The sequence below is a fragment of the Urocitellus parryii genome, chromosome 13 (assembly GCF_045843805.1).
Source record: "Urocitellus parryii isolate mUroPar1 chromosome 13, mUroPar1.hap1, whole genome shotgun sequence".
Classification (NCBI taxonomy): domain Eukaryota; kingdom Metazoa; phylum Chordata; class Mammalia; order Rodentia; family Sciuridae; genus Urocitellus; species Urocitellus parryii.
In genome coordinates this window covers 44,385,085-44,396,225 of record NC_135543.1, presented here as the reverse complement: position 1 = coordinate 44,396,225, position 11,141 = coordinate 44,385,085, and the positions used below count along the sequence as shown (strand labels likewise).

Below are 11,141 nucleotides of genomic sequence, written 5' to 3'. Positions count from 1 at the left end.
AGTATTAGTTTGATGGACAATTTCCTCTAGTTAATGGACCATTTGCTCACAGAATCTATTTGCTCACAAGGCAAAACAAAACAAACAAAGAAGAATAAACAACACTATTTTGAAAATTATCATTTCTTGGATTCAAGTGACCAAAGATAACCAGAGAAAGAAAAAGGGGGTGGTGGTAGGGGACTTTAGAATTTAAAACTAAAGGCAAGAGGCTGAAATTGTACGTACCATTCTTTCTGTTAATAAGTGCATGCAAAAATATCTGACCTTTGAAGATTTTATCTTTAAGCCCTTAATCTTGCATATCATTTTTATAAATCAGTGAGCTGTCATCACGCCCAGGATTACACTGATGGCAATCTGGGAGATTTATGAGACAAGAAGGCAAAGGAAGAGGCTGAGGTCACCTAGACGGTCGCGCACTAGGACTTCTGGAAGGCAGCCAAAGGCGTGGGCGCACAGACTTCTGGGAGGCGGCTCGAGGCGCGTGCGCGTGCGTGAGGCGCAAAGACTTCTGGGAGGCGGCTCGAGGCGCGGGCGTGCGTGAGCACTTCCGGGAACCAGCAGGTGGCGGTGGAAGCGGTTTCCAGCCACGTGTAGCTCTGGTAGCGTCTTAGGCTCCGCGGGAATCTTAGTTTTATGCGATGGCTTCTCGGTATGACCGGGCGATCACCGTCTTCTCCCCAGACGGACACCTTTTCCAAGTGGAATATGCCCAGGAAGCAGTGAAGAAGGGATCCACTGCGGTGAGCAGCGACTTCCCGACCTTCATTCCCCTGGGTCTTGGCAGGCCGCCCCGCACTGCCCCAGCTTAGTGCTTGAGTGTTGGGGAGAGTCCAGCACTTGTGGAAAGTGCTTTTTTTTTTTTTTTTTTTTTTTTTTTTTTTTAATTGAAGGAGATGCTACTTCTGAGTTTTGGGCGGAGTAAAATCTGGTAGATTTCATTGGTTTTTGTTTAAAGATAGTTACAGACCAAAGACTAGTTGTGTTTGATAACCTGGACCCCAACGAGTATTAATGCTATGTCTGGCCGTAAATAAGGCTAGCACAGCTAACCTGAATGCTCATAGCCCACTGCCTCAGGAATTCACAGAATCATGGGAAACTTAACGGTACCTTTATGGCAGAAGCCGTTGTTTAAATCATCATAAAAATTAAAAAGGGGTCCAGATCCTGTGGTGCGCGCTTGCAATCCCAGCCACTCAGGAGGCTGAGGCAGGAAGGTCCCAAGTTCAAGGCGAGCTTTAGTAATTCAGAGAAGTCCTAAGCACCTTACAGGGACCGTGTCTGAAAATTAAAAAGAACTGGGTGACAGGAAAGCGACGAACCCGGATGGGCCAGCGAGAAATGAAAGACAGTGACCAGGCGGAGATACACAGGAGAGTTTGTCAGAGCTGACAAAGGGCATCAGTCCGAAGCCCGTGAGAGGCCACGCAGGCTTGGGGTTGGAGATTTATGGCGGTGGCTCAGGAATGCAGAGCGCATAGGTCGGGTCCTGATGTGGACGATTAAGGGTGGGATTGGTAGGAGGGAGTGGTGATATGCCCTTGGCCGGGGAAAGAATGCAGGTGCTGCAGGGTTGGATTGGTTTGAGGGAGTGGTGAGCCTTTCTCTGAAAAACCCTAGGGCGGGAAAGCCTTAAAATGGTCACCCAGATGCTAGGCAAGGCACTTAGAAGAGGAATGTAGCTAAGCAATAAAGCACCTCTGGGTTTAATCCACAGTACCTTCCCCCACCCAAATTAAAATTTTTCTTTTATATGGTTTAAACCTGCATAATATTAAACTCTTATTCGTGAGGAAACAGCTAAAAATGGTAGTCCAGATACATCCATGAAAAATAATTGTACCAAAATCTCCACCCCAATATTTGGTGGCCTTTTAGAGGCTCAAAATCCCGAGAATCTCCACTTTTTGCCACCTTTGTTGTTGTTTTTAAGTGATAATGGAAGTTTCATGAGAGATTATACTTTGTTAGACTTAGGTACCACATTACTGAAAAACTTTCAAATACTCAAGGTAGCAGTAATATTGTTGCCAAATTTTAACTACGTTCAGTAAGCTTAGTGATTTATAAAAATTAAAAAGGACAAAAGTGCCCTGGTGACCAAAGATCTATTATCCCCAAACTTTCAAGACCTAGCCTATGAATTTAAAAGGATCTGATTTTAAAAAAAAATATCTAAAATTTCATGAGCATGTTTGTTGTGTGTTTTGGAAATTAGACAGTAGCTGTGAGAATACACAGCATTTCTGAGTCCACAAATGTCTTTATTCTCACTTTTCTTTACCCACTTGATAATGGAAGGAAATAATTCACTCTCATTATAAATCTGTCAAATATGATGGGGCAAAAATAACATTAGAAAGCAGAATCATTTTAAAGTATTTTTCTATTTAATTAGGCCCACTAGTTTAGCTTCTGTTTTATAAGTAATTTTTTTAGAATTGTAAATTTAAGAAAAGCCTGATGTAGCTTAAACCAAAAGGGTACCATTTTGATAAAAACAAAAGTTATATAATCCCCAGCATGACATGTAGCATATGGTTAGAAAATAATGCCCAAGTTTTAGAGCCTAAAATAAAGGGTGTAATGGGAGAAGACTGGGGTGTAATAAGAAACCACATTGGCTCATTTAAAATGTTTTAAGAACGCTATAGAACTGATTGATAGTTCCTTTGTAATGAGCTGTAAAAGGGTAAGGATATAAAAATACCTATAGTGGGCATTTTTAAAGATACATTGGAAGGATGAGAATTTTGTCTCAGGATTCTGAAATTATAATTTGCATCTTTGTATGAAGTTATTCATTGTGTTTCCTTGAGGGTGCTATGACCTTTTGCATAGGGTAAAGTTTATACTGGCACTTGTTTATTAAAAGAGGTTGTAAATTAGTATGTCTGTAAACAACAGTTAATATGAAGAATTACAAATAAACCAGGATTGGCCAATTTTGGCCAGTATGTACATGTTATATTGTTTAGTAATACAAAAGTTATATGGGCCATACTTAGAGGGCTTGGGTTCTCCTCTCTAGATGATTACCTGACAGCATGAAGTGGGGTGAGAAAGCTGTTGGATTTTTTTTTTTTTTTTTTTTTTTTGGTTTTAGTTTCTTTTTCTTTAAATGCAAAATATGTTGAATGATATTTTGGAGAAGTACTACCTTCCTTCTTAGGGAAAAAAGTAAACTATGATATTTCTGTGGAAAAAAATATAAGATTTATTATCATTCCTCAGTCTGTCCTTTCCCTGACCCCAAATTCTTAATTGGCTCCATATTTCTTTCTTTTATGAATCTCAGCTCCACAATTCTGCCATCAAAGCTTTCCATAATCCTTATCCACCTTCTCTTTCTCTCTCTTCTTTTCTCCCCCCACCCAGTGTTGAGAATTGAACCCAGGAGTGCTCTACCACTGAGATACATCTTATTTTTTATTTTTGAAGCAGGATCTTACTAAGATGTCTAGGCTGACCTTAAATTTGTCATCCTCCTACCTCACCCTCCTGAGCAGCTGGGATTAAAACTTGTGCCACCATTCCTAGTTTTTTTTTGTTGTTGTTGTTGTTTGTTTTAAATGTGCCTTCGTTAGTTGAAGAGCAGTTCCTTGATTTCATTAATATATGCTTCTTCCCCTGTGAGGAGGAAGAGGGGAAAACACCTTTCTCTCTACTGTTGTACGTCTTACATATCCCTTTAACTTTGTGATGGTGGTTGTTTGCAGTGTTGGGGATTGAACCCAGGGGCCTTGCACATACTAAGCACACATCCTCTTGCTGAGCTACCTTCTCAGCCCTTACTTATACTTTAAGAGTCTCCACACATTTCTCTTCCTTCATGAAAGCTTTTTCTAATTCACACACTCATCGTGGATCATTTTCTTTTTGACTTTATAATCTGTACTGCTGGGTGTTGTACATGTTTACTGTTTCACATCAGATTCTATTTAATTTCAGGAATATTTAATGAAATAATCTCATCAACCGGATAGTAAGATCTTTGAGGTTCTAAATGGTGTAATTTCTGTTTTATATTCTGGTGCACAGTATAAGTACTAGGAAGGAACTAACATTTAAGCAGTATTTTATAACAGGCATTTTATATACCACATCTGGTATTAAGGACAGCATTTAACCACTTTTTTACATTTGTGAGAAACATGATTTGGAAGCACTCATAGTTTGCTGAAAGTACCCAGCCAGAAGGTGAAGGAGTCCATATTCATACTTATGTTTTTCTAGTTTCAAAGTTACTCTGTTCAGTAAATATCTGTATATCAATAAGCTGTCATTATCGTGAATATGGAAATAGATGTGTGTTGCTTAAGGCAATTAATTTCTCTGAGGTTCAATGTCTTTAGTAGGAAGTAGACATCAGAATAATGCCTGTTTTCTAGGGTTGATGTGAGAGTTGGGGTAAAACATGTTAAGCATCTTGCATAGTGCCTAGTTCACAGAAAGTACTTAATAAATTGAAGACATTATTATTTACTGTTCTTTTGGTTTTTCTCTTTTTCCTTCAGTTCAATTTTGTCTATAATTCTTTAAGCACATTTATTTATTTCTTCAAGACATTTTTAACATGCTAAACTGGGTGTTGAACCCCAGTATTTTATTATAGAATTTGCTATTTAGTAGGAAGGTTAGATGATTGAGAAAATGAATAAATAATGAATATAGTAATAGAGAATATCATATTGGATATATTGAATATAATTATGGGAATTCTAGGTATAAGGGAAGCCCCATTGAGATAGTGATATTTAAAAAAGGAAAAAAGTGAAGAATATTTTAGACAAAGGAAATAGCATGTAGGAGGACCAGTAGCAGAAGACATCTGTGTTCTGTGAACTGGAGGACACTTAACATTGTGAAGTAATGGAAATATATGAAGACAAGAAGCTAGAAAGCACAACCAGATCATGGAATACTTTTAAAACTGTTTTAGTAGAATATATTTGATCCTGAGAGATAAGAGGCCTAAAAGGTTTTGATGTGACTACTGTAACTTTCTAGATTATTGCTATTCTATCCTTCTAGTAGCATGAGTACACTTATCCAACCTCGTAGGTACTCACATAAGCCAGGTAGAGTCATCATAGTTTCTTTCCTCCTGGCCACAGTCATGAGCACATGACTCAGTGCTATAAGTCCACCTTCGGGAGTTAATTCTGACTAGAGATAATGGTAACTTTTATTCTGTGGGAGAGCTGTTGGGATATGAGTTCAAGATGCTGGTGGCCATGTTTGCTTCTATAGAGAGAAAATCTCTAGTTTAGAAGTGCTAAAGGACAACATGCAAAGAATAAATATTATAATTCATAGATCCTCTTGTCCAAGTTTGTCCTGTCTTGATTTGCTTAGTGAGAAATGGTCCCTACCTGTAAAGTTTTAAGTAGAAGAATGGCACATTGAGGTTTTCATTTTACTCTCTTGTGTGCTTGTGTGCATACACTCTCTCCTCTTTCATTTCATTTTCTAAAGATTTCTCAGACTACATTGTGATCTGTAGATTAGATGAAATCATAACTAGAGGCAAGGAGATAGGATACTATGGAGATAGTGTAGATGAAAGATGTTACTAGTTTTTGCTAGGGTTGATGCAGAAATGAAAATACAGCAGATTCCAAAGAGATGTCAGCAGTATTGGATGTGATGATTATTTGGATGGTGTTTGCTGGTGGTGGGAGGGGGTAAAAAGAGGTATTGGAGAGGGAAGAGTCAAAGATGCTGCTTCTGTTTGTTTGGGGGGTTGACCACTAAGTTAATAGTGTTGTCTTTTTGATAAAGAATATGAAGCACCAGGTTTGAGCAGGAATATAATATTTTTGGTCTTCCTGAAATTGAGATATGTCTGAGCACTTCCAGAATGGCCTCCAGTGATCCCTACTTCCTGGTTTTTCATGCCCCTCCTTGGGTGTGGGATGAATCTTATGATTTAATTTTTTTCAGTCCTGGGATTGAACCCCTTGCAAGTGTTCTACCACTAAATCCCCAGCCATTTTTTAATTAATTAATTAATTTTTGTGTGTGGTTCTGGGATTTAACCCAGGGCTTCAAGCATTCTAGGCAAGTGCTCTACCACTAAGCTTAACCCCAGCCCCTATAATGAGTGACTTTGAAGGAATGAAATATGCAAAATTGATGTAATGTCATTTCAGAGATTAGATTATGAAGAGATGATTCACTTTTGCTTGCCATTACTTGCTCTCTTACTAGCTCACTGTCATAGAACCCAGCTTCTTATGTTGTTAGTTGCCCTACCAAGGGAACTATGTGGCAATGGACCTGAGAGAAACATCTGCTCAAAATTCAGTGTGGTACCAAGACCCTTAATCCAGCAGTGTAGGAGAAACTAGATCTTGCCAGCAATGATATGTGTGAGCTTGGAAATGGTTCCTCTTCCAATGGAGCCATGAGATAAACACAGTCCTGGGGCACAACTTGATTGCAGCCTTGTGAGTTCCAGAGCCCTCTGGCTAAAAGATGTTCAGATTCCTGACGCACAGAGACTGTGAGGCTATGAAATATACCTGTTTAGAATTGAGGAAATTTATCTTTCCTGGAGATTATAATTTTGAAGTGTATCATTTCTCTCCCATTCTTAACACTTATGTTAAGTTTGAATAAATGAAAATTCTTGAGTACTATTCATATTCCTTTGAGAGGATAGCCTGTGCCTTGAAGGACCTTAATGACCTGTGTCTGAACTCTCAGAGGAGATAGGAGATAGAAATCAGGTTGCTGTGAGCTGAGAGAAGATGACAATATGTGACTTTGGAGGGGTTGAGGGGGGAAAAAAACTGGATTAAAGTGGAGTGGATTTTTAAGATTATGTTTAAGAGAGACTAGAATACGTTTAAATGTTGGTGAGAAAGGGCTAATAGAGAAAGTTGAGGTTTGCTTGTTTTGAAGTTTATTTTTAACCTTTTATTATGGATTATTTTAAATACATAAAGACATAATAGAGGGCTAGGGTTGTGGCTCAGCAGTAGAGCGCTTGCCTAGCACATGTGGGGAGCTGGGTTCCATCCTCAGCACCACATAAAAATAAAATAAAAGTATTGTGTCTAGCTACAACTAAAATAAAATTTAAAAAAAAGACATAATAGAAAAATGAATTTCTGCTCTATGTCCATCACCCAGCTTCAATAGTTAAAGTTATCGACATTTTTATCAGTTTGCTTCCAGTTAAACTCATTTCTCTTTCTATTGGAGTTTTGTGGGATTTTTGTTGTTGTTATTATCATTTTTTTTTTTTTTTTTTGGTGTGCCTAGGATTGAACCTAGGGCTTTGTGCATGCTAGGCAAGCATTCCACCTCCTAGCTCCCAGCCCTGGAGTTTGTTAAAATTGAAATCTTTATTGCAGTACTTATAAATTCACATGTAGTTTTAAGGAATAATATATAGAGAAAGCCCTTGCATGCTTTACCCATTTTCTGCCAATGATAACATTTTGCAAAACTATAGTAAAAATAACACAGGGGCTGGGGTTATGGCTCAGTTGTAAAGCCATGACTCATTGTCTCACACATGTGAGGCACTGGGTTCAATTCTCAGCACCACCTAAAAATAAATAAATAAAATAAGGTATTGTGTCCATCTACAACTTAAAAAAACACACATACACACAGCCAGGTTATTGTAATTGATACACCACCGATTTTATTCAGATTTCTCCAGTTTTCTTTGTACTAATGTGTATATAAAGTTGTATCAGATCTTATTGTACATGTACACTTATATATCTAGTCATCATATCCTTCTTATCATGTCTTAACCCCTGGCAGCATTCATCTGTCCACCATACCTAAAATTTTTCCATTTCAGAAATATTACATAGGCAGATCACAGTGGCACACACCTGTAATCCCAGAGATTTTGGAGGCTGAGTTAGGAGGATCGAAATTTCAAGGCCAGTCTGGGTAATGTAGTGAGATCTTGTTTCAGAATGAAAAATAAAGAAGCACTGGTGATGTAGATCAATGGTAGAGACCCCCTGGGTTCAATTCCCAGTAACTAACACACACACACACACACACACACACACACAAAGAAAAAAAAAGAAATGTTATATAAATAGTATCTCATAGTATGAAAACATTTTATAGTTTAATATGCAGGCTTTGTGTGAAAATAAATTTTTTAAATCTTGAACCTTTACTTAGTTATATATTATATTCCCTGTTTGAGATCACTGTTATCTTTACAACAGAAATCAATCTTTTAAACAAAACTTTTAAATGAGCTGAAGTCTAGCCTATTTTGGAGCCATTCTAACATGTTGTAAGGTGGGAACCAGAGCCCTATCTCAGGTAGGGAGGGGCTCTTCACAAATAACACAATACAATATTATATCTGATACATCAAAGAAAGGCTAAGAGTTTTTAACTTTCTTTTTATGGAAAGAGTGGAAGAATGCTTCCATGTTTTACAATATCACCTTTAAATCAGACTCTCCTAATACCTTCCAAAAAAAAATTTGAAATCTAATTCCAGTGTGAAGAATAACACAAAATTGTATCTATAACTTATTGGTAATAGTTTATTTTATCCAGCTCTAAAACATCAAATACATGAATAAATACCAACAAAACTTGTTATTTCCGTACAAACCCAAGACTTTTGCTACACATAACTTTTAGTTTGGAGAACACCAGCTTGGCAAAGTGTTCTCCAAAGGTTTACATTTAACTGAGCTTAACTTTTAAAGAGTGATTTAGAATCCAGAGTGTATGGTAACAATAATCACAGGTGTGAATTGGTTAACAAAAATCAAAGGATAGCCATAAATCTCTTACACATTTAATATTAGATATGGAAAATGACAAACCCCCAAATAGTGTGGCCTGGGAAGAGGGAGTAAAGAGGAAAGCAGCACATTGATGGCATTGATCCTTTCCTAATGATAAAACAATCCCTAGAAAGGAAGCCAAAGCATGAAAACAAGTTTTTGTTTCTCTGGTATAAGTGCCTCAGTGTGCAGGTTATGTGTAATTGCTTGGGTAGTTTATAAGAAACTGCCAAATGGTTTCCTACAGTAGCTACATAGTTTTACACTCCTACTAGCAATGTATGAGTTATCTAGTTTCCCTACATCCTTGCCAGCATTTGGTGGTGTTACTGTTTTTTGGTTTAAACGTCTTGATAAGTGTGTAGTGGCTCGTATCTGTGGTTTTAATTAAATTAACTAAGTTGGACATTAATGGTTAATGATAGATGGTTGAACATATTCTCATGTACTTATTTGCCATCTGTCTTCTTTGTTGAAATGCATCTTTTGAGCATTTTCTAATGAATGGCTTATTTTTGTACTATTGATATTTGACAGTTCTTTACACATTCTATATACTAGTCCTTTTCAAATATGTGTTTTACAAATATTTTCTACCAGTCTGTTGCATATATTTTCATCATTTTTTTTCATAGAACTTCATGGATAAATTGTAACTTCAAAGAAGATTTATAATTTCTTCTTTGTGTAATTCATGTTTTTGGTATCAATTCTAAGAATTATTGCCTAGCTTTAGATTCCAAAGTTTTTCTATTTTTTTCTAAAATTTTATTATTTTACATCTTATATTTAAATCTGCAATCCATTTTGAATTAATTTTTATGTAGGTGTCAGTTTAAGAATGAAATTTATTTTTGGGTGAAGTATTTAAAAACAAATCCTAGATAATCATTACATTTCAGTATATTTCTCTAAAATATAAAGATGTTTCTTAAAACCATTCTCACTATGAGTGAAATTAATGATAACTGTTTAATATATTATAATAGCCTGTGTTCTGATTTTTCATTGCTCACAAAATATCTTTTTATAGCACTTAACGGTTAAATATTTCTGTTTTATTATTGAACAACATCTTCCCCTATTCTTATGCCTTGACTTAAAGAGACTGGGCTAATTGGTTTGTAGAGTGTTGCACTTTCTAGATTCAGCTCATGGTTTCCTTGCCTTTGCAGAATTAATGTTTAGAAAGATAACTATAATAAGCAAATCATTATAAATTTGTTGATTAGAAGAAAAGAACTTTTTTTAAGAGAATGACTTTTTGAGCTAAAATTTAAGTTGAGAGATAAGTGTTCCAGGTAGAAGGAATGTAACACATGAAGACTTGGAGGAAGAAAACACACTAGTTTGGCTGGCACTTGATGAATAAGGAAGAATATGACATGCTGTTGGAGACACATGCAGGAGTCAGATAACTAAGCGCCTTGGCAAATTGTGGAAGGGAAGTCAATAGGAACATAATCTGACTCTGTTGATGTTTTAAAATGCCCACCTTGGCTGCTTTATGGAAACTGCATGAAGGTCCAGTGGGTACTGTGTGGATTCAGATAGTCGGGAATCTAGAGTAAAAACTGAGAAATCTTATTAGGCTGTTGCAGTAGCCTGATGATGAAAATGGTAGTTGCTTGTACTGCAATGGTGATAGAAAGTAGTAGATAGTTTCTGTAGGTAAAATGGACAAACTCTTGGACGCTTGGTAATTGTGAAAAAGGATCGGGAGGGACAGAGAGTGTTAAAGGATAGTGCTAATAGTTGAATATTGAATGTCATCCCCGTACCCATGTGTTTACTTTTGGTCTCTTTTGGGAGATGGTGGAATTTTTAAGAAGTAGAACATTGTAGGAGGTGCTTAGGTCACTGGAATTGTGCCTTAGAAGGACATCATGGGATCCTGATCTCTTTCCTCTTCCTTTTCTCTTTTGCTTCCTGGCTCATGATGTGAGTAGTTTGCTCCCTGTTTGCTTCCCACCATTACCATGTAGTACCCCCATCAGAAACCCAAAATGATGAGTCCACCTGAACTTGGACTGGAATCTCCAAAACCATGAATCTCAGAGTAAACCTTTTCTGTTCATAGGTTAATTATCTCAGATATTTTATTAAAATAACAAAAAACTGACTACTACACATAGCAACTGGGCATTTGTTTAAACAGTTGAGCAGATAGAGATTCATTTTCTGAGATGAATCAGAAAAATTAATCTGGTTTCTAGTTTGTGACAAATTTAATCATGTGGAATATAGTCTTCTGTTTTTCTGTTGTTAGTAAATTAGGTATGGATGTTGAATTTTATCAGATACCTTTGTAAGTTTTCTTATTTACATTTGTTTCTATATTTAATA

At 36.8% G+C, this 11,141-nt stretch overlaps 1 protein-coding gene across 3 annotated transcripts in view; it reads left to right on the top strand.

The window, feature by feature from the left end:
* The first annotated feature begins 644 nt into the window (after nucleotides 1-644).
* Psma8 (proteasome 20S subunit alpha 8) overlaps nucleotides 645-11,141 on the top strand; it is a 54,849-nt gene continuing 44,352 nt past the window's right edge. For all 3 annotated transcript variants that reach the window (XM_026388088.1, XM_026388087.1, XM_026388086.1), the window contains exon 1: nucleotides 645-746. In XM_026388088.1, the coding sequence (XP_026243873.1) occupies nucleotides 645-746 (102 nt within the window). The remainder of the gene's footprint in view (nucleotides 747-11,141) is intronic.